The sequence below is a fragment of the Malania oleifera genome, chromosome 10 (genome assembly GCF_029873635.1).
Source record: "Malania oleifera isolate guangnan ecotype guangnan chromosome 10, ASM2987363v1, whole genome shotgun sequence".
Classification (NCBI taxonomy): domain Eukaryota; kingdom Viridiplantae; phylum Streptophyta; class Magnoliopsida; order Santalales; family Ximeniaceae; genus Malania; species Malania oleifera.
This window is the reverse complement of record NC_080426.1, coordinates 2,517,501-2,541,731: the sequence shown is the minus strand read 5'-3', so window position 1 is coordinate 2,541,731 and position 24,231 is coordinate 2,517,501. Positions and strand designations below refer to the sequence as shown.

The following is a 24,231-nucleotide window of genomic DNA, read 5'->3' as shown; positions in this document are numbered from 1 at the left end:
TTTTCCAAACTTTCCCAGAGCCTCTTTAGAGTTTAGGGTTTATTTGTAAGACTGGTTGACATGTTAGTAATTCTTGGAGCCTATTTAGTCGTTTTTTTCATTTTTATTTTTAAATATCTGAAAAAATAACAATACCTTTTAGCTTCCAAATTTCTAGTATTTGTATAGAAAACTAGGAAACCGCCCTTTAAATATTTTCTATGTTCATATAAATGTTTCAAGAAACTAGAAAATAAACGACATTTTTTTTGTAAATTCCTTGAACAATACTAATAATAATAATAAGAAGAAGCATCAGTTTCCACAACTAAATAAGCCTAACCACAGATTAGAACCGAATAAAAAGAGAACAAAGCTGATAACAATTTGTGTTACAAATTAAAAATCTGTCTGCACATACAACAAATAACCATACTAGTATTATCAACTTCAAGATACACCATACAGACAGTCGACTTCTAGATCAGTAGGGGAAGAGGATCAAACCAGCTAAAACTCATGTTGTGACAAAAGCTATTGTCCCCATGAGCAATGGGCTTGATCTATAATCGAACTCTGCTAGATGGTCAGCCAGCCGCTGGAAAGTCAGGTTAAGAGGGGGCGAGGAGCCCCAAGAATGAGAAACAACAGAAAGAATCATTTCTTCCATCACCAAAAAAAAAAAATTTAAAAAAAAAGGGAAGAAAAAACTATAACTCAACATTGTGTGATCGAATATCATCATTCCCGAACAAGAATAACCAGCGGAACAATTGTGATAACTTACTGGTTGCGGACTTTGCCTCTAGTTGCTCCAACTTTACACTGCAAACTGTGTTGTAGTCATGCTTTTTATGAGGGGCAACTATTCTTTCCTGGAAAACAAAATAGACATGAGTTCGTCACTGAGGGAGAAGCCACAATTTGGCTGAGTTTTAGGCTTGAATAAATGAAACAATACCTTGAAAACTTCAAATGGACAGAAGTCGGAATTATGGCAACCCTATGGACAGAAAAAAGACAACATTCAAAATTTTTGAAACTAAATACAGGCATGCAACTGTAAGGGTAAGAAAACTTCAAGGATACAACAACAGAAGAACAACACTAACAGGAGATGAAAAGGAATTAGTGAAACACTAGGACTAACAATGCAGGATAACAAGTCTTACCAGATTTTAGGGAAGCATGAAACAACTATACCACCACCACCACAGGCAACTATGAGTCTAGCACTAACATTTTTACATTTTTTCCCATTTTATTTGAGAAATTTAATTCCTTAAAACTATAATGTAAATTTATAATCCCTATAAATTCTTTTGGGCCTGGTGTTGATGAACCATGTACGGTCAAAATTCTCTCTGCTGTATGGCACCAATTAAATTGCAAAAGAAAAATGAAGCCCAACAAATCTCACAGAGAAGGTACTTCACACAAGACTACTCAAAAGTTTTGAAATAATAGACCGTCGTCTCAATTTAAGACAGCAGTGTTTATTAGATGGATCCTGGAAAGACAAATTTGCATCTTAACAAAATCAGAACAAAGAGGGAGTCATGTTAGAGAGAGAAACTCTCCCTTCTCTCTAAAAGGCGCATGACACTGGGTAGAGTTCTCGGAGCTGATTTCCTGCTCAGCTTGTGATTTTCATACAATCAGCTGGGATTGGTGTTCGATCTAAAGGTCTTTGATATAATCGAAGGCTAGACTGATTTTCAGCTTATCATTGTTATCTGGAGTCTTGGGGGTTGATTATCCGTGGGTGTTTGGTGTTGGTTCACTCCTGGAATTTCCGATATCCCAATTTCTGCTGTGGTTGTAGCTGGATCTGATAAGTTTGAGATAATCGAAGACTGTTGGGCTGATTGTAAGTTGATTATCTACTCCTCTTATGTGACTCATAAACCGGTGGTTCAATTTTCCATTTTCCCACTCATGCGGGTAGTTTGAATTTTTGAATTTTCATCGTAACAATGGGGCACCAAAAAGCTTCTAGGGTCGCTGGGCGGTCCAATCCGGAATCAGAAATGAAAGAGGAGAAAGAGTGCGCTGAAGTTCATTGAAATCAAAGGAGGTTCACTGAATGATTGGGTGAACAGGAAACACTCTGAAATCATGGCCGAGTTTGAAAGATTAGCTAGAATGGCGAGTCAAAGATGCTGTAAAGATAGGGAAGGTCTGAAGACATCTTTGGCGTTACTAGAGGACCTTTGTGTGCAGAGTGGCATGCAAGGTATCCAGGGGTCTGGGAACATGATGGAGGCAGTAGATGATCAGCAAGAGGAGGTGGGTGTTAATGAAGGCCTTGCTTAGGCCACCTTGGGGGAAGGGGACAAATGCTGCAACCAAGTAGGGGTGATGCTAAAGAATCCCCCCCAGCCCCCGAACAGCAGGTCGTATGTGGGTGAGGGGCCACATGATGACAGATTGCAACTCATGGATGAGGAACACAATTCCATGGCAGTATTGAGGGAAGAAGAAGCTCATGTGGTGAGGAGATGCCTTCAGATTCTGATAGACACTCTAATGATTCAAGAGGTATTGTCGCTACAGTTCAGGAAGAAGCTAAGGGACGAATGGAGGAGAAGGAGGACCCTGTAGAGAGTTTACCTGCTCAGAATGAAACAGGTGAAGAGAGAACTCTCTTAAGAAATAACAAAAGAGTGGCTTGGTCCGAGCTCTTTGCTAAGAACAGAGACCCTTCTAACTGTGTACCATTGCCTGCATTCAAAGCTAATGGTGATAAAGCAAGAATTTCAGCTTCTGAAATGTAGAGTTCAGAGGGGATTTTTAACAAGCACTTGGTGGGCTACTTTACAGGGAAATTCCCTGGTAAGGTGGCATTCAACAATATACTCAAATCGTGGAGAGTCCCAGTGCAGTCAATAAAGCATGAAAAGGGATGGCTGGTGTTCAAGTTTCAGAAGGAGGAAGACTTAACGAGGTTCTCATGAATGGACCATACTCAATATATGGTAGAACATTAATACTTAAGAGAATGCCCAAGTACTTTCAGTTTGGGCTTGAGCAAAGGACTGTTGTTCCTGTTTGGATCCAGTTGAAGGATCTCCCATTCGAATTATGGCATACTATCTTGAGCAAAGGACTGTTGTTCCTGTTTGGATCCAGTTGAAGGATCTCCCATTCGAATTATGGCATACTATGGCAATTGGGAGAATATGCTCCGAAATTGGGAGAAAATTGTGCATGGACAAATTAACCACCAACAAGGCTCGAATATCGTATGCTAGAGTAATGGTGGAGGTCAATATAGCAAAAGAAATAAAATACAGTGCAAGAGGTGGTCTATGAAGGATTGCTGAGATTTTGTAAAAAATGTAAGGCAATCAATCACTCGGAGGCTTTTTGCATGCCAAGGGGTGAAGTTAAAAGGCCTGGTGGAGTTCACTATTATCCTAATCATTACCAGTGAAGGATGTGAGTAATAACAGAATGACAGAGGCATATAAGGCTACTGAGAACAGAGACAATATGCAGATACAGGGTGAAGGAGCTACATCAGACAATGCACAGATTAAAGCAGGGACTGATTCTGTTGTCTTTTGAGTACACAGACCCTTCAGAGGATTTTGCAGAGGAAGGTGACAGGTCTCCTTCCCAGTTACAGGGGGAACATATCTGCAGCTGGGAGGACACTCAGGGTAACTTGGAAAAATCAGATGATGGCACTACTGACTGTGATGCACTGGCCCGTCCATTGAATGCTGGTCCTGGTGGTAATGGCGTCTTTAGTAAAGCTACAGAGAGTAACAACTAAAAATGATCAGATACCTGAAATGAATGACAACCAAGCTGGTATGTTGGTAGAAGCTGAGAGATTGGGAGAGGGGCAGGGCAAAAAAGGGGTTAGGGAAAAGGATGCTGGGCTTGCAGTGGCCAATAACAGAAATCCCCAAAAGGGAAATTTGAAACGGAAAGATAAAGGAAAGGAGAAGATGCAGGAGTTCATTCTAGTAAAGAAGAAGAAAGGGAAGGGAGCACATTTCAATCCTCTAGTGTTTGGAAAGGGGTTAAACCCCAATTCTAAATTAAAATGAAGGTTGCCAGCTGGAATATTAGGGGCTTGTTGCAAAATGGGGTGGTTAGCCTCATTAAAAAGGAAAATTTAGATGTTTTGGGAATATTGGAAACAAAGCTGTCACTTAATAAGCTGGAGGAACTAATGAAGAAGAAATTTGCAAACTGGAATCAAATTAACAACTTCAGGGACCACGCTGCAGGAAGAATTGTTGTGTTTTGGAATCCTCAGAAGGTCAGACTTGAGATGATATAAAGTAACCCACAAGTCATTCACTGCTCTCTCAGTTGTCTTATATCTTCAAAATGCTTTTATATAAGCTTTGTATATGGATTGCACACAATAGTTGCGAGAAAACCTCTCTGGCACTCTATATGTGAGTTTACTAAAACTAACCCAGGCCCCTGGATTTTGCTTGGTGACTTTAACAATGTACTTACCCGGAATGAGAAGAGAAATGGGAATGTTGTCACTCCATATGACACAAATGACATAAAGGAATGTTTTATTGAATGTGGGCTTATGGATCTGAATTCTGCTGGTAGCTTTCTCACTTGGTCAAATGGTAGGACATGGAGTAAACTAGACAGGGATATGGCAAATAAGGAATGGTTTATGGCTGGTATGGGTGCTCAAGTTTTTTTTCAACTTCCAGGTATTTATTCAGATCATGCATCCTGTATAATCACTCTGATGGAAGATGATGACCTGGGAAGAAGACCATTCAAATACTTCAATATGTGGGGTCAACACTGTAACTTTCAGAAAGTTGTTAGGAAGGTTTGGAGTAGGGAAGTTTCGGGGTTCAGATTGTTCAGGCATGCAATGAAATTAAGAGCTCTCAAAGGCCCTCTGAAAGAACTTAACCTTCTACACTTCTCTCATATCTCGAGTAGGTCTGATAAAGCAGCTAGTGACCTCTTGTATGCGCAGCAAAGACTCCATGATGATCCTGAGAATGATGGTTTGCAAAGGGAAGTGGGGAATTTGAGGGAGATTGTTGGGAGGCTTGAACAAGCAAAAACCAGGTATCTGAATAACAGCGATAGGAGCTCCAAGTTCTTCTATGCTTTATTGAAAAGAAACATAGTTAAGAATCATATTTCAAAATTGAAAAGGGATGATGGTGAGTTTACGGTTTCCTTATCTCAGGTGGCTGATGAATTTCTTTCTTTCTATAAGGGACTGTTGGGTTCTGAATCTGAGTGTGCTCAAGTTGATCCTGTTGTGATTGGTCGTGGCCCTATCTTGAGCAATGACCAAGCTTTGCATATGATTAGGGATATATCTAATGAGGAAGTAAAACAAGCCTTGTTTGATATTGGAGATGATAAATCTCCAGGACCTGATGGATATACCTCCAACTTCTTCAAGGTAGCCTGGGGAATCATTGGTAGGGATTTCACTGAAGCAATCAAGGAGTTTTTTGAGAAGGGGAAGCTGCTCAAGCAATTGAATCATATGGCTATTGTGGTTATTCCCAAATCTCAACATGCAAACACAGTACATGACTTTAGACCTATATCATGCTGTAATGTGGTTTACAAAGTCATCTCTAAGATCATTGCAAACAGAATTAGCCCTGAACGGGATAAGATTGTGAACCTTGCTCAATCAGCTTTTGTGAGACAAAGGTGTATGGTAGAAAATATATACTTGGTTCAGGAGCTTGTAAGAAGGTATGCTAGAAAGAGCATATCACCAAGATCCATGTTGAAGATTGATTTGAAGAAAGCCTATGATTCCATCTCATGGAAATTTGTGAAAGAGATGCTGACTAATCTGAGTTTCCCTGTCAAAATGGTGGATTGGATTATGGAGTGTGTGACTACAACCACTTACTCACTATCTCTGAATGGCAGTCGGGTGGTTTTTTTTCAAGGGAAACAGGGGCTGAGACAAGAAGATCCTTTGCCCCCTCTTCTGTTTGTTATATGTTTAGACTATATATCAAGGCTGCTGAAGTCATTGGAGGAGGAACCAGATTTCAACTTCCATCCCAGATGTAAGGAGTTAAAAATTACCCACCTAGCATTTGCAGATGATCTAGTTCTTTTCTCCGAGGGTGACTACAATTCAGTTAAAAAGCAGATGGATGCTTTAGAATCTTTCTCCAAGTGTTCAGGTCTGAGATCAAATCCCTCGAAGTCTAATCAATTCTCTGCAGGGCTGAGTGATTATGAAGCTGAAAGCATTAGAAATCTGACCGAGTACCATCAAGGGTCATTCCCATTCAGATACTTGGGCATTCCTCTAGCTTCCACAAGGCTGAATGCATCCCACTATGCACCACTGATTGCTAGAATTGAAAAATCCATTGGATCATGGCCAGGGAAAACATTGTCCTGTGCAGGTAGAATGGAGCTGATTAATACTGTTATTCAGGGGATAGAATGCCTTTGGCTGTCCATATTACCCATTCCAGTGGCTGTGATGAAGTAGATAATCAAACTCTGCAGAGTTTTCTTATGGGGAGGCAGAGTTAAACCCTTGGTGGCATGGAAGGATGTATGTCTTCCTAGAAATGAGGGTGGTCTGGGAGGTTTCAATTTGAAAATCTGGAATCGGGCTTTGCTGACATGGGCAATGAGGAACATACATAAAAAGAAAGATTCATTGTGGTCGAAATGGATATATCAGATTGACCTCAAACATGGCAGTATCTGGGAGGCCACAGCAAAACATGATGACTCTCCCTTGTTCAAAAAGATTGTGGAGATAAAAAATCTGTTGGTACAACAATGCAGTGGCAGGGATAATGCAGTGCAGCAGCTGGAACTATGGGTCTCTCGGGATGAGATGAGGTGTTCGAAAGCCTATGACTTCTAGAGGAACAAAGGTGCTAAATTGCCTTGGTATCCACTGATATGGAGGAGTGGGTGTACACCAAAATACTCTTTCACATTATGGCTAAGTGCTAAAAATAAATTGTTGACTAATGACAAACTATCAGATGAGGAAAAGATGATGCCCTGTGCTCTATGTATGGCAGAAACTGAGTCTGTAAATCACTTATTTTTCAAATGCAAAGTTGTTATGGAGGTGTGGAACTACCTTAGAGATTGGTTTGGATGGACTAGGAGAATGACAACTCTAAATGCAGCCTTAAAATGGAAGAAAAAAGAAGCTAAAGGGTCGGGTACAGCACCTGTGGCCGGGCGAGCTTGTGTGGTTACAACTGTGTACTGGATATGGCACTTCAGAAATAAGAAGAAATTTGAGGTATAGAGACACCGGTTGAAGCCATCATCAAATGCATTCAGATGCACGTGTATAGAGCTCTGTATGAAAAATTCCCATCTCTTTTGCAGCATGGAACTGAAGGTCCAGGTTAGACTACATTGTAAATGTACTTTCTGTTGTTCTTACATTGACTTTTGATGCTCTGATAGTGGATGAAATGAGCCGTGTCTGGTAGGAAGGCCTTAATAGGCTTGCCTTTTCTATTGTATTGCAATGCAACTGTGATAGGGGCTTTGTATGCTCCTCAAGTCTGGGTATGCCCAGAGTATGTTGTATATACACACTTGATCAATATATTTACCTTTACTGATCAAAAAAAAAAAAAATCAGAACAAGCCTCCCTGCACATAAAGTGATGTTTCTCTGTGATCTCTAGCATTTTAAAGGTGTAAATTGTGTCTCCCGATCTCACAAAGACCAAAACCATCAGCCACCAGTGCCACCTTCATCCTTCCCCAGCAATGATACCTAACACCACAATCAACACTAACAAACATTACATCAGCAATACCACCATCTCTAACTACCCTATGGCGTCAACATATAACACCCACATCAAAATCTAAAGCCAGCTTAAGTACCTATCAAGAATCTTGCTCCAAAAAACTCCAAATATAAGTGAACAATAGAAGGAAATTCTCACTGAAACTTAAAACTTTCAAATTTGTTGCATATGTTCACAAAGCTGTAATTTTGCTGCATGCAGAGAAAAAAATCTCTCAAAATGGACAACAATGATGTCTTTGAATTTGTTCCCACTACTATTCGAATCTTTCTGAAGATTATTAAAACAGTTACTCTGAATTTGAAACAAAACCTCTAATGATTAAACCCAAAGTCTGCATTATCAGTAGAATTACAAATTGAGACTCAACCACCAGCAAGTCATAGTTGATTTTTTTAAGACAGCGGGGCCAATTTTTTCCTAAGTAAATTACTTAATTTTGCAATGCCATTACTGTCTTTCCACCACAGACATTAAAGTTGGCTTGAGTAAAGGAAGCTGCATGTAAGTACCAAAATTTGGAGCAGTCTTGCACGAAACATATTAGATAAAGGCAGCGGGCTGCAACTTCCCCGATAAATAAACAAACATAAAGATTAACCAAATAATGTTAAATCCTGATATATCAATCAACTAATGCTTACCGGCATCGGCATGGGATTTTCGTTATGCAGTACTTGCACATAGTATTTGCTCGAAGCATTGGCTGCACAACTGTATAGAACCAACATGTTGTTCCCAGCAAAAGGTGCCACCAAGCTGCCCCTCCAACTTCTTTTTAGGGGAGGCTTTGGAGGTAGTTGCAAGGATTGTTCTCTTTGTATTTGTTCAAATTCTGAAATATTAGCAGATAAAACCTACTAAGAAAACAACATATGACAAGCCCATAAAGGGCCAGTAGAATGTAATATTTGCTGACAATTAGATGCTCATGATCCATCCGCATGATTAAATGCAAGGACATATACATACATACATTTTTTCTTTTCCTTCTTCCCTTCCGATTTTTTTTTCACACACACACACACTCTCTGGAACACTGGAAGAAACCTCAAAATTAGGGGTAAATTTGTCATTTTTCAAGCATGGCGAATCGAAGCTTAGAGAAAATTTTGTATTTGCATTTCATATGATTGTATGAGAGCAGCACATCTATATTATTATGTAATATCATTCATAATTTCAATATCTCAATACAGTAGTAGTGATGGTAGTAATAGTAGTTGTAGAAGTAACAAAAGCAAACCATGGATTAGCTCTAATCTTAATGCGAATACAAGCTACCTGGATGCTATTGGATGGCTTTGTCACTCTAATCTAGTTTCTTACATCATTTGGCCTGGATTTAATAATGTATAATTCAAGGAGGAAATTCTCCTAATTACGTTTGGGACCTTCAATTTTTGTTAAGAATTGAGGATGAAACTAAAGGAAATTAAAGTCAAAACACTAATATTGAAATGAGCAGCTAGAAATGTAAGGGCTTAAAAAAGGCAATCATAACCTAGTAAAGTGCAAAATAGGAGTGCATTCATTTCTTAGCACATAGAATACAGCGTGATGCATTGTTTTGTAGTCAAGCCATCCTTCAAGCGCAGGGATTGCTTCAGATGGGGATTCTTGGTCAGATAGCTTTTTTTAGCTCCCCTAGGCATTCAATGAGTGGTTAAAAAAGTAATTTACAGATATGTGGTACGGGCTTTAAAAAAGGGGGCAAGCATAACCTATTGAAGTGTAAAATAGGAGTACATGCATTTCATGCATCGATTGTGTTCTTTGTCTCGGCACATAGAATACAGCCTGACATCAGTGACATGCTTTTTCTTAAACTCAAATCACCCTACAAGTGCAGGGTTTTTATTTTTCCAATGAGGATCCCGAGTTGGTAGCTTTGTTTAGCAGTCCACAAGGCATTCAGTGAATGAATGATAAAGTGGTTTTTATAGAAATGTTTTATGTTATATAAACCTGCTCTCCATATAATAATTATGTTTGAACCTAAGTGATTAGAAATTATTTAGAATCCTATATTTGAGCTTATGACGAAGATTTTGAAATCTGAACTAGGTTTAAATTATGAGTTTATAAAAATAATGAGCTATATCCATTTTTGAGAATTTCGCACCATCATATTTTGTGATGATGATCCCCTTCATACCCTCAACCTCCGATGCATTTTGTTAGGATTTGAGGTTTCAGTCTTGAAAGTGAACCACGGTAAAAGAGATCTTACTCCAATAGGAGAGAACACGAGGGGAACCTTCCTTGCTGGTCTTTTGGGTTGCAAGATGGAATCCTTTCCCATTAACTAACTCGATCTCCCCCTTGGAGCCCAATTCAAAGACGAAGGAGTCTGGGACCCCATTATAGAGAAGTTTGAAAGAAGATTGGCAGGATGAAAAAGAAATTTCTTATCAAAAGTAGGCAGGCTCACCCTTAACAAAAGCCTTTGACGAATCTTCCAATTTATTTCATGTCCCTCCTTCCCTTACCAGCCTCAGTTGCTAGGAGATTGGAGGGAAAATAGAGAAGATTTCTTTGGGGAATCTTAGGGGAGGAGTTAAAATATCACCTTGTTAGATGGAGAGTGGTTAAACAACCCATATGTTCAGGACTTTCAGGACTGAAATCCCTCCTCTCTTTCAATAAAGTCCTCCTTGGGAAGTGGTTATGGAGGTTCATGAAGGAGAAAGACTGCTTTTGGTGAGACATTATTGTTTCTAAATATGGGGCTTGTGCATAATGGTAGGACAACACACAGTAGTAGGGGACCCTATGAAGAGTGGGAATTTGGAAATTCATTAGGAAAGGATTGGATGAATTTTTCCAATTTGTGAGATTTTAAGTGCGAAATGGGGCCACTTTTACTTCTGGCATGATGCGTAAAGTGAAAACAGTAATCTTAAAGCTGCCTTACCTTCCATCTATAGATTGGCTTGTGACAAAAATGCCCTTATCAGTCATCATGGAAATCACCAATTAGGAAATTTTCTGGAACATTTCTTTTACTAGGAATGTGGCATATTGGGAACTTCATGCACCCTCTGACTTTTTCAGAAATCTCTATAATTTCCATAACCAAAACACCCCCAACAAACCAAAATGGGCTTTGGACAAAAATGATGTTTTCATTGTTAAATCTTTCTACAAGAAGCTCTCCTCGATGGGAACAAATTGCAACAACCCCCTTGGATTCATATTTGGATGAAAGCAGCCCCTTCAAAGGTTGCCTTTACTGTTTGGGAGTCCACAAATGGAAATATTTTAACCCTTGAGATCTACAAAGGGGGCTTACAGTCACAAATAGAGTTTTCTTTATATGGATGATACAAAATCAGTCAAACACATTCTTCTTTACTACCCTGGACAAGGAACTTGTGGAATATGGTTCTATCCTTGATTGGATATCAGTGCATTACTGCAAATTCCATTGGAGGGGAGATTTGGGCTTGGAAAGAAATCAGAGCCACCAAGGAGAAGCCAAAGGCTTTGAATCTCATCTCTCTCTCCATCTTTTGATGTGCTTGGAAAGAAAGAAATAAGAGAGCCTTCAAAGATATAGCTACTCTGCTTCAGATTTGCAAAGAGCAGTGGATTGTTGTAGTTTCCAGCTGGCTTAGTGAGCAAATTGTTAATGATCTTAACATCCTTGATGTTTGCGAAACTCTGTAGAGTGGTTGATGTTCTATACCTACGGATGGCAACCTTGATGCCCTGAGCTTTGAGGCATTCGGGTGTAAGCCTTTCGAGAATTTTATTTTTAGATAAAACTATGAAAAAAAATTACATATATTTTTAAATTCAAGAAAATTTTAAAAGAATCACAAATATAATGTAAAACAAAATCAAATGTAATTTGCAAACTATTTGTTTGGTCATTCAAAAATTGCTAACTTGAATGAATCATGACAAAAGAAAAGCTATCACGTTACAAATTTCAAATTATTTTCAAGATCTAAGATACAACTCTCAATTATTTGGGAAATGTTGAGGTCCAAGAGTTGTTAGAAAACAACTCTCAACTATCACGTTACATTCTTTTTATATAAAGATGGAGTTAAAAATTTTCTAGCCAAATCTAACTTGAGAATCACACACCCAAAATGCATAAAATAGGAGATGCACAAAAGGTGTTCCTTTTGTACAAATGCATAAGCCTCAATGTGTAATGCATTAGCCTTTTCAGGATTTGGTATTTTAAATTGAGTCTCTAGGCGTTTTAGACATGCCTTGCCTTGAACTGAGCCTCGATTGAGCCTTTTAAAACATTGTGCCCTGCTACTATAAATTTCTATCTACTAATCCAAAGAAAAGAGACATAAAAACAGAAAAAAGCTACATATTTTTATACTCCTTGATGTAGCATCTTCACTGGATCAATTCCTTAAAAGTAGGAATTTTTTAAAAATGGACCCCATAGCATCACATCAAACACCGCATCAGGGAGTAAGATTTGTAGTAAAAATTTGGAGTATGAAAAGCATTTTGCATTCATAAATTGTCTGAAAAAACACCTGGGTGTATTCATAAAATTCTAGTAAGATCCCTGTGAGAAGTGTGAGGACCAGCTTGTTGTGTTCACATCTCCAATTTTCTGATGTCCCCAACATAATATCTCTATTATTCTTATAACAGGCCATCAGATCGATTTGATTCTGCTTCTGATGTGGTTTCAGGCTGTGTACTTGGATTATTTTTTAGGTCTGCTTTATGATGACTATGTAAATTATACACGTCCTCTGAATGTGAAGCATTGCTTCAGATAAAAATAATTTGATCTATGGAATCCCATGAACATTTTCGAGCTACGTTTCACAAAAATAGTGCGCATTATATAACCCTTTCTTATCCATTGACTGGGCATCAAGCTCATCCTAATTCTTTAAATTTTCGCAGGGTCCCGCTCCTGGTTACCTTGTTTGATTATTTTCATATTTCAGCTAGAGATGTAATCCACAGAAACTAAGTTTGTTCTTTGGAATACAGCTGATAGTCACTCGTCTATTTTTGTGATATATCTATTTTATTGATTAATGTTGATGGTACACTAATATGGTAGTTTTAAGTATATAATGACTTTGTGTTTCAATAGATGATGTTAAAGTTTGATATATATTGTTGACCCACAACCTAATAGCTTAAGCTTTTAGGTAAAGTGGTAATCTAACAGAAGATATTACAAAAGATTATTCAGCACGATTCATGATAGAGGTTATCTTCATGTGATTTTTTGAGTTTGAATTATCCTGTTTTCCTGCAGTCCAGCCATCCTAGGGAGGTCAGGCCCACTAGGATGAAACAGATCGGAATGAATAATCAAAGCACTCACCAGATCCTTCAAGAAAAAGCCCAAGCAGACAAGAGAATGGAACAACAGTCTCAGCATGTGCAAATCGAAGTCTTGCCTTCTCATAACTGCCAGGAGCATGCCCTTCTATATAAAGACAAAACAGAAAGCAAAGATATCATGAGAACAAAAAAGTTGTGCACCTTCAGTAAAGCATTCTTTATAGGGTGAAGCAACCATTCAAACGTAGGAATTTATCCATTTCTGGGAATAGACCATGCAACATTTCTAATTGAACATTAAAAAATGAATAAATTTAAGGATGGACATAATGGAGCTCATGTCTTTAACTTTTGCAAGGGAAAACAAATTAGTAAGTTTGTAAGGAAAATTACATCAAAAGCATTGGAACAAGTTGTGAACAGTGACATTCTAATTTAACTTATACAAGAAAGTAGCAATCATTAACCCTATGTTTGGATAGGCCTTGAATTTGAAGTTGTATTAGATTTGGATGAGATGTAATATAAAATTATATTGAAATTTTTCCAAATTTACCCAAATCCAAATCCAAGAGCCGAAATCCATGCTCCCAAACGCAGCATAAGGGCATTTGAAACAACCTAGCTATTGGCAATTCAAGCATGGTTTTAAATAGCAGTCGCAGGTAGCAATGGGTATAGTGGAAAGTGGAAGTAGCGAATGTTACACGGCAATTGATAGGATCGGTTCCTAACAGCAGTGAATTTCTTTCAAGCATGCACAACCTTGTCTACAATGATATATTTATATGTTTTAAGCCTCTAGTCCTTCTTTATAAGATTTTTAATGTATTTTGACTCCTTTTAGTTCAATGTACAAATAATGTTTAGTAAGAGTAATAAATTCTATGTTGGTTTTAAAATGCTACAGACAGAAATATTATAAATTCTTGTTACATTATGACCAATAGAAATGGATCATTGATTAATCATATATGTGAAAGATAAATTAATGAAACAAAAGATTGGATTTGCAATATGATTCAGACTATTAATCTATTAGCCGATTAGGCACATAAAACATACAATAAATTAAATAAGATCTATTAGTTTATTATTTAAATCTTAAGAATATAATATCCACCACATAACCTAAGCTATAAAATTACAATATTATAAAATTACAATATTATAACTTTATAGTCATAACTTATATTTAAAATGCAAATTATCAAAAATTTGACAAGACAAAACTGGAAAAGAAAAGAAGTTGAACAATATAAAAACAAAATACCAAATTATGAATATTATCAAAATAAGATAAAATTTTAGAAAAAAATTGTTAAATAATGCACCTTCTATTAATATTCAAAAAGTAAACAATTACATAACATTTTATAATCATCTCCTCCCCCTCCTATTCAACTAGTATTGATTTACAAAAGGTAAAACAAAAGAAATTGAGAAGAAAAAGTAGAAAAATAAAAATAAGTTTGCATTGTATGAGTCCTGTAGCAACCATAAGTATCTCTTGTAATGATCTGTAGCAATTGTACACAATGGTAGCGACTAGCATCCATAGCAACTGCAATGACTGTGATTTTTATTCCTGCAAACAACCCTATAGTGGTGCGTAACAGTATTCAAGACTCCAAAAATACAAAATAGAAATTAAAAAACGGGTCTCAGCCACTAGATAAAAACAAGTTTTCAAGGATAATAAGCTTAGACCAAGACCACACTATTAGTACCCATCCTGGTCTTAGCTTGCTAGCATCAGACTGAGGACTAGGCCTAATAATTTAAAACAACCCTTCAGGCGAATGAAAGGTGGTTGTGGAAAACAAACAGTGCAACAAACCTACAAATCAAGTTCCTCTACATCCAACACAAGGAACACAAAGTTTTCAAATTGTTTCCACCCAAAACAGTTCAGCTACAGTACAACTAGGAGATGACACAGCCTATGATACATAAGACAAATAAGATTGTAAATGCAATCACATGGTTTCTGATACCTTCTTTAGCCTTGATAGCGTCCTCCATGGACTGAACAACATCTTCAAGCAATGGCACTCCTATTCGATAATTTAATGATTTACCATAACCCTTCAGTATAAACAACTCCAGATCATCCGTCCACTCCAGCATATTAACCTACACGCATTACACTACGCAAGGTTACTCTAGCAGCAGAGAAAGAAGTAATGATTAATTAAACCGTATTAATGAAATTTCAAAACACACAAACAATTGCAAAAAAGATAACAAATAAAGTCTCACTTAGATAGCAAAAACAAACAACGAGCTCATTTCACATAGTTTAATCATGCATTAACTTTCTATTTTTTATTTATTTTTTAAAAAAAGGACATGTATTAACTTCCTTGCTGCAGAAGTATTTTTTTCTTTGTTTCTTCCAGTTCATAAACAAAGCAATATTATATAGGGCAACCCGGTGCACAAAGCTCCCGCATATGCGGGGTTAAAAAAATTATGAAAAACAAATACACTCTATAATCATGAATATTTTAAGTTATAATAAACAGCAACCAATCAATGACATCACAGAACAATTAAAAGAATTATAGCAAAATCTTGTTTAAACTTCAGTCTCAAACACAGTTGTATTGTATCCAAAAAATACCTACTACATTTTTTAGCCAGAAACACCTATTAAAAAGCAAAGTGGAGAGTTAAATCACATTTTATATTGATAAAATTTAGTACCTCAGATGGGCTGAAAAGAGCACAAGCTTGATCAATTCTGTCCAACAAAGACGCTTCCTGCCAAATTGAAAACATAATGTAAATTTGCAAAAGAAAATAAGTAATCTGCTCCAATTAGTAAAACAATCTAGTCTGGATCAACAATGATGACTAAGCATTTATCTCAACTAACAATCTATTCCAAATTCATCAAGTTTTCTCCTTCCCCACCCAACCAATCCCCAACCCCCAAAAAACAAAAAACAAAAACAAAAAAGAATGTCAACTCAGGAAATAACAACCTGCTTACACAAAAACCAGAGAGATGATGTATCCTGTCTGGTAAAATTGAGCCCATAGCGCAGTGTTAATGCAGAGGTAATTTCATCAAATATAGGTTCCTTAAGCTTGTCAACAGCCGGCTCCTGTCTTTTTCTATAACCCTGCATCCATTGACTCAAGATTCAAGGCAAAGCAACAGTTGCGCAACTAGATTCTGAACACGAACAAATTTTAAAAAAGATACTTCCTGAACTCGCTATAATTGCAGGCTATATCTATAACCATTATGAGACAAACTTGACCAGCATATGAATTTTCTGCATATGATAAAGTTAAATACGATTGCAAAACATGCATGCGCTATCACTGTGTCTCAACATCAGTAAAATCATAACAAGAAATACCACATGCTGGAGGACTCTGGTAGGCAATGAAATGGAGAAAAACCAACTGCCAGCCATTTGTTTAAACGAAAAACAGTAAAAAATCCTTCTCAGATTTGACTCACATATCCAGCTGTACACATCTAAAACAGGCTCCTATTGACCTTCAATTTAGTAGTGTTGGTAAAAATGATAACATCCCACTTGACCACAGGACTCAAGGTTTGCATGTCCAAGTCTTTATACACTTATATTCTGCTAATTTATCTAAAACAGCACATCATTATCAGAATTTTCATTCTCTCTAATGCATCTAAAACAGCTCCTTCTTGTCAGAATTTTCACTCTCAGAACCTTCCATAGGGTTTGACAGAATTATACGTAGAAGAGTATGAGAATCAAGTGAATAGCACAATGAGTTTGAATATCAAGTCTGAATTCTCAACACAGACTGCATGTCCAGAAAACAAGATGGTCCAGTTTTTGTGAGTAGCTGAAGAGAACCCAATTTTAATGATTGCTCCTCAAATAAATTAACAATTGAAAAAATCAAGAAAGAAAATTAGCTCCAGCAGAAACATTGATGGAGAAAAACCAATGGAAAGAACAGTATAAAAACAAATTCTGTCTGACAGGATGTTTCATGATAAATGAAACCATTTTAAATTACAACATAAATGATACAGCTAAAGACTGAGGCTATGTCATTAATGGACCGAACTGAAAAATTCAGATGCTCGGAGGGTCATGACAAACTGGAAAACATATTTTAAGATTGCCAAAGGCAGAGAAAGAATGACAACAAGAAGCAAACTTAAGCCTCACTAGGTGGGGTCAGCCACATGAATCCTTTTTCCCAATTTCCACAATCCCAAGCAATGTCCTCAGAGGGCCATAAAATCCTCACTATCTCTTCCAAGTTTTTCTAGGTCTACCCTTACCCCTTATACTGCCACTAACATTCAATAGCTCACTCCTCCTCACTTGTGCATCATTTAGCCAACATTAAAAGTGTCATCTCAGCCACCCTTCCCATATCTTATCTTCAACAGCTGCTATGCTGAACTTACCATGAATGCGTTTATTCCTTAATTTATCTTTTAGAGTTATACGACACATGCACCTTAGCATTCTCATTTCAGCAACTTTCACATTTTGGACACGTTTCTTAGTTGCTTAACATTTTGATCCATATGGCACAGCTCATCTTACATCCATTTAGTAGATTTTCACTTTAATTGTAACAGTCTTCTATGATCACCTAACATGCAAACTTCCCCATTTTATGCAACCTACTTTAACTCTATTCCTCCTTCAGCTTTGCATAATAGAACCAAGGTATTGAAACCTATTAGCGCCATTAATTCCTTGACCAACAAATTTAATCTTCTCTCGTAATGACTAAAATTAATTTCATATATTTTATCATATCTCTACTTATCTTAAAACCTCTAAATTTTAGAGCTTCTGTCCATAATTCTAACTTATATTTTACTCCAAGTCTAGTTTCATCAATCATGACAACATCTAGAAACAACAAATCTAATAAAAAAATCATCTAGAAACAACATATGCCATAGACCCTCATTTTGGTCACTCCTATTAAGTTTATTATTAGGTAATGCAAAAAGATAAAGATTCAAAACAGATCCTTGTACACCTCCTATAACTGGAAATTCCCTAGAGTCCACCTATAGTCATAATGCTGGTCATTACTTTATGGTACATATCTTTAATCACATCAATACACTTACTTCATATTCCCTTTTTTTTCACTAGAACCCACCATAAAACTTACCTATGGCTTTCTCCAGGTCAATAAAAACCATGTTCAAGACCCTTTTCTTTCACCTAATTTTTTCCATTGATCTTCTTAATAGATACATAGCTTTTGTAGTTGAAAACTAAACTGATTTTCTAAAACCCTCGTTTCTATCTGTATTCTATTCAATTACCGTTTCCCAAATTTTGATTATATAACTCATAAGTTTAATTCAATGATAGTTATTATGAATTTGAATATCTCCTTTATTTTTGTACATATGTATTAAAGTTTTTTCCCTCCATTCATCAGGAATTTTCTTAGTTCTTATAATTGCGCTAAATAAATTAATTAAAATAAAAATCCATTATTGCCTAGGCATTTACACACTTCATTTGGGATGTCATCTAGTCCTATGGCCTCCCCATTTTTTATCTTTTTTAAAGAAAACTTAACTTCTTTAACTCAACTTTTGTGAATAAAATTCAATTTTTTAGCCTTTTCCTCATTTGTTAATTTTGAGTATAAGCCTTCTACTTGGTTTCCATTAAGTGGCTTATTAAAGTAAGCTTGCCTCTTTATTTTATGTCTTCTTCTTTAACCAAAACACCATCTTCCTCCTTTTTTATGCATTTTATATAACCTAAGCCCTTGCTCTTTCTTTCTCTAGCTCTAACAAGTTTAAATATATATGTTTTCCCTTCATTTGTATCTAGTCAAGTATATAAATCATTATATGCCCCATGTTCAACTTCACTAACCACTTTTGTTTGCATCTTTCTTTGCCGCTTTATACTTTTCAAAGTTTTCCATGACTCTACATTTTTGTTATGTATTAAACCACATTCTTTTTTCTTCATGGATTTTTAGATGTCTTGATCCCAGTGCCAACTCTCTTTACTAGCCAACAATCTTCCTCTAGATTCATCTAAAACCTCTTTTTTGATCTTTTTAATGGAAGTAGCTATTAGCTATCCTACTCCAATAAGAATTTGGTCTACTAATGCTCTATGTTCTCTTGCATTAGTCTATGTTGCCCCTTTAGTCAAACATCCAAAGAAAAACAGAATACAAAAAGTAGTAACCACTGAAAACTTGTCCAATAAATATGGTTTTGGACCTAGGTCATCATGAACCCAAAAAAAGATCATATAAGTTGAAGGCTACTGAGCATGATTATAAATCATAATTGTAGCTAGCAAAATAAAATAAATGGTGCAATTGAAAAAGGAATAATGTGTGTAAAGCTAGCTAGTGAAAAAATCAGACAAAAGCACTACACATACCTTGTAGTTTTCACAGCAATCATAAAATCTCAGTAATATATCACTTGCTCGGCTTTCACTAGAAACAGAAAAAGCTCGATGATGCCCCGGCCCTAGACTGCCCTTTCCACTAAACAGCCCCATGCCGAATGCCACAGCACTAGCTGATGCCCGAGGAACCTGAGTCGTAGTACAAAATGGAAGAAGATGTGTGAAACTGATGAATTCTTACAGGAAAAGAACTACAGAAGATAAAGTTACATCACAACCCATGCAATGCAATAGGTATAGGATTTTTTAACCAACCAAAACTAAAAAAAAAAAACAAACCCTAATAGTGTGTGTCTTCTATGCATTGTAGTGGCGGTAGTGCAGCAGGGGCAAAGACCAAAGGAAGATATGAGACATTCAAACAACACTCAACTATATTTCCTAAATCAATCAGCAGAGAGACACTGTTTTGTCATCATAATCCAACAAGGGAACATCACAACATCAAAATGAAGAAATATTTTTGAATGATAGAAGTATGAGAAAATTGTCAATATGGATAACCTGTGTTGCTTTTATGACATAAACATCTGGGTGATATTCCTCATTTAGCAAATTTGGGAATCTATCTCTGATTCTGACTGCAAGTTCATACAATTCATCTTCTCCTTTTCTAATCAATTCCCCACCCCTTGACTTTCCTTTCCAAGGAGATTCCCACCCCTGCAACCAAGCAGGAACTTTTTTCAAGGGTGCATTGTGTTCTGCCTCAACTTTTGCAGCATTAAAAATTACTTCCATATGTGCAGCCAATCCATCTAACTCTCGGATGCGTTTCTTGGTCGGCGAACGAGTTCCATGCCTTGCCTAAAAAAACCCAAAACTGGATAAAAGTTTCACAAGTTTATGAACATATATATATATATATATATATATATATATGACAGCAAATGGACATATAATTAACTTCCATCATGACACTCATTATGGTAATGTCTATCCTATCACATTCCACATTAGATGGAATAACACAATCATTTGCATGATTAGGATTTTGTCTAAATTATTAACTATCTATATATTTTTTATTATGCTTTCCTCTTATTCCATTCAATTCCTAAGAATGCTCATTCCACAAATAAGCACAAACTAGGGGCAAAGAAGTAGCATATTTGCTCACATGATGCACCAGTCTTCAATTATCTCTATAAATTTTAAAATTTAAGTTCCTTGAACTATTATTTTAAATTTCTTATAACCAGATCTTCCTAGTGCACAAGGAGGCAGTCAGCCAGTCATGAAGCACATGCCCCTGGTTAGGGTATTAGCATGGTTGATGTTTATGAACAAATGCTCTATATATCTATTTAAAAATGAAAATTACCACGAGATTTAAGTGGATGGGACTACATTCATCTGGAATCTCAGTAGGCACATATGAACCCTCAGGACGGTCTTTCTCTACGCCGTACCTGAGCAAAGAAAAAGTAAAGAAACGAATCATCGATTGTGCAACACATAACAAAATAAAAAAACCGGGTCACCATGTCCATTCACGTCCAATAACAGATTTAAGGTTAGAAAAAAAAGTGAAAAAACAAATCCTCAATCGCCACTGCATAGCAAAACAAAGACCTAGTCCAGTCGTCAATTTTAATTTCTCTAATTTTCTCCCCGGCCAAACGGGGGTTCGCAAAGAGGATGTAGAATCAAGCGGTGAGGAAACAAAGGAAAAACAAAATCGTCCATTTATGATTCGATCCGGCTCAAATGCTACCCACTCGATGTGCCCAGGCAAAATTACTTTTTCGTATTCAAATATTTGGCATGCAATGAAACCGTAGAGAGAGTGGGAAAGAGAGAGAGAAATACCTGGTTACGGTAGAGAGGTGTCGCCGAACGTCGAAAGCTTCACCGGCATTCGAATGGGCAAGCATAGATAAGAGCAGAATCAAAGCAGCAGCCATGGCCATCTCGCTCGCTCCCCGTCCCCTCCTCTCTCTCTCTCTCTCTCTCTGAGTCGGTGGGGGTCCGATAACTGCAAGAATAAGAGAAACAGGACGCGTGTATTGTTGGTACTGAGAGGGCCTTTTTTAAGTTGAGAATTATGTAATTATAATTTTAGTATGTGTTTGAATTATAATTGAATTATGTAATTGTATTCTTTTCGTTTAGTAAATCATATACATAATATAAAATTATATTAATTTGGTATACTAATTAACATCATAGTAATATTTCATGGTATTTAATAATTTCTTAAAAATACTCCCTAGTTTGCTTTTTTTTTTTGCACCCGAATAATATTATTTGTCGTGAATTTTGTAATGATTAGGGGTTAATGTAACTAGTAAGTAAAGGATGAGCTCATTTGAATTCGTGACTTTTCAACTTGTTCGCCACATGGTGATAACCAATACAATCTATACTTATTAATCCCATGATATCCACCATAAATGAGTTAGGATATATCAATTTACTTATAAAAGGGTTATAAATTGGTGATTTATTTAAAATAGAAAAACAAATAAATGGATGAAAATAGGTATAGTTGTTTTAACTTATTAATCATTCTTAATTTATAACCTAATAATTGTAAGGACGTTTGATTTGCAACATAAAAAATGTTCTCATGAAATGACATTTTCAAAAATTTCATTTCACATGATGAGATGTTTGTCTTGAGAGATTATTTTTATTTGATTAGTACAGTAAGATACCCAATAACATACAAAATTCTCATGTTAGTAATAAGATTAATATATATGTTTCTTTTAAAGGCCCTTAAACTAAAATATCATTGCTAAATCATTCTCTAGAGTTATAGGTAATATATTTGTTACTTGAGATGACTTTGAACTTTATTATCATTGGAAATTAATTTATCTTTCTACCGGTTCTTTTAACCATTGCCCCTTGAGTTTCTTAAGTTATAAATTGTGAATTTAACTTTTAATACATTTAGGAATCATTTGGAATCACTTATAAAAAAAATTATAAAAAAGGTATAAAAGTAATATGTGACTACTTATTATAAGTTTTTTTTTTTAAATGCTTACTTTAAAGACATATATATTGTTGATTTTTTTAGTCCGATCCTTGATTTTGATAATGATAAATCGCAAGTTTCTTATGTGTGTATTCAATATTTGAACAGGTAACATTTAGAACACACACATAAGGAGACTGAAAAATATAAGCCAGAAGAAACTCGAAGAACATGTACATCAGCTGGCGTGCGAGAATATGTAACCTACGAAACCTTAATAACAGATATCAAATGAATAGGCATACTAGAAAACACATGTCTTAATAAAATCAATCTTCCACCTTGCAAGAGGAACTTAGATTCCATCCTGCAATTTTCTTTCTAATCTTCTCCATAAAAGGCTCCAATGTCCTGAAAGACAATTTTCCAGACACCAAAGACGCACCCAAATATGTAACTGAGAATTTACCTTCCATGAAACCCGTGATTCTCAATAAACCACGCTTTTGAGTGGGAGTGATGTATTTTGAAAGGAATAACACTGACTTAGTCTTACTTATTTTTTGACCCGACCACTTCTCATACTTTTCCAAAGCGTAAACTAAATTTCTAATAGACATCTTCCCACCATTCGCAAAAATAAGAATATTATCCGCATATAGCAAATGCGAAACCAATGGGGTCTCAATTGGATGATTAAATTTACCAATCTGACCAGTCTCGTAGTTTTTCCTAAGCAACCTTGTCAAAACCTCCTCCATTATGATGAATAAATAAGGAGAGAGTGGATCCCCTTATCGCAAGCCTCTCGTAGATTGAAAAAACCCTTTAAAGGTTCCGTTCATCAAAACAGAAAATCATAAGGACTCCACACAATTTTTTATAAGCTTGCAAAACCTCTCAGAGTTCGGTTAACTGAACTCTTGTGTTCGGTCACCCGGGGCTGATTTGAACTGAAATCCTCGCTTGCCCGAGTTAGTGAACAGTCCCTTTCAAAGGGTTCGGGCGCCCGGAGAAGATATATGCATTTATGGTTCGGTCGCCCAAGGGCTGGTCAACTTTTTGACTTTGCCTAAGTTCGGGCGCCGGAGGAGTATTGTACTCCAATGGTTCGGTCGCCCGACCCCTCTTAGCTTGCTTAGATATTATCAATTTCAACACAATTATTTCACACTCATATTTTATGCAATGTGTGTGTGAGTGTTGGAGCTTAGCGTCTTGCTATGGTCTTAGTTGAGCTTACACTATGTCTTGTGTGCATGATGTGCATGTGATAAGCATACATCCACATGCCTAAGTTACTATTACAGACCGATATGAATATGAATTTCAATTACAAATTACAAATCTTCACGTCTTCTTGTTTCCTCAAGTCTCCTTCCTTGGAATATTAATTTAAACCTGCACAAGCACTTGACAATCATCAAATATCAGTATTTTTCATTATCAAAACCGGGTGCAACCTATAAGGTCAACACGTTGCAAAGGCTACTTTTTGTTTCTCAGTGCAGTTTAGGACGTCCAGAATCTTCTCAATCTCCCCAATCCAATTCTCAGCTTGAATCGGGTCTGCACTTCCTATAAAAATAAGAGGCTTCAGTCACGTGAACTGATCGATAGAAGGAAGTCACAAGAGTAAAGAAGGGGAACCCTGCGAGTGCAGGACTAGCGCATTTAGGGGGTTTCTTTTCAGTATCAGGTAAAAGAATAAATTAAAGCAGTTATTTTCTATGCAAATTATACTATTATTATTATTTATCAGCAAATTTATTTTCAAGAAGCATATATAATATGTATGAAGAGATTTATAATA

General features: G+C 36.5%; 1 protein-coding gene across 4 annotated transcripts; it reads right to left on the bottom strand.

The window, feature by feature from the left end:
• Positions 1 to 173: 173 nt before the first annotated feature.
• On the bottom strand, positions 174 to 21,512 carry LOC131166943 (uncharacterized). 4 transcript variants are annotated; one of them, XM_058125595.1, is made up of 12 exons: positions 21,302 to 21,512; positions 20,814 to 20,901; positions 19,994 to 20,296; positions 19,460 to 19,618; positions 16,049 to 16,189; positions 15,768 to 15,824; positions 15,056 to 15,194; positions 13,099 to 13,203; positions 8,414 to 8,604; positions 941 to 982; positions 767 to 854; positions 174 to 577 (listed from the first exon to the last, which is right to left on the bottom strand). In XM_058125595.1, exons 1-12 carry the CDS (start codon positions 21,400 to 21,402, stop codon positions 567 to 569), a joined length of 1,425 nt encoding a protein of 474 aa, XP_057981578.1. In that variant the 5' UTR covers positions 21,403 to 21,512; the 3' UTR covers positions 174 to 566. The 4 variants fall into 4 exon arrangements, with proteins under 4 accessions (XP_057981578.1, XP_057981577.1, XP_057981576.1 ...); XM_058125594.1 differs by having other exon boundaries at positions 242 to 586; XM_058125593.1 differs by having other exon boundaries at positions 566 to 854.
• Positions 21,513 to 24,231: the final 2,719 nt, after the last annotated feature.

Bases quoted from the DNA above. Each gene is read 5' to 3' on its own strand.
- LOC131166943 (XM_058125593.1), bottom strand. From the start codon at position 21,402: ATGGCCATGGCTGCTGCTTTGATTCTGCTCTTATCTATGCTTGCCCAT. The intron at 20,902-21,301 runs GTATTTCTCTCT...TTCTTTGCTCAG, and splicing joins CACCTCTCTACCGTAACCAG to GTACGGCGTAGAGAAAGACC. The intron at 16,190-19,459 runs GTATGTGTAGTG...CAATGGATGCAG, and splicing joins ATTGCTGTGAAAACTACAAG to GGTTATAGAAAAAGACAGGA.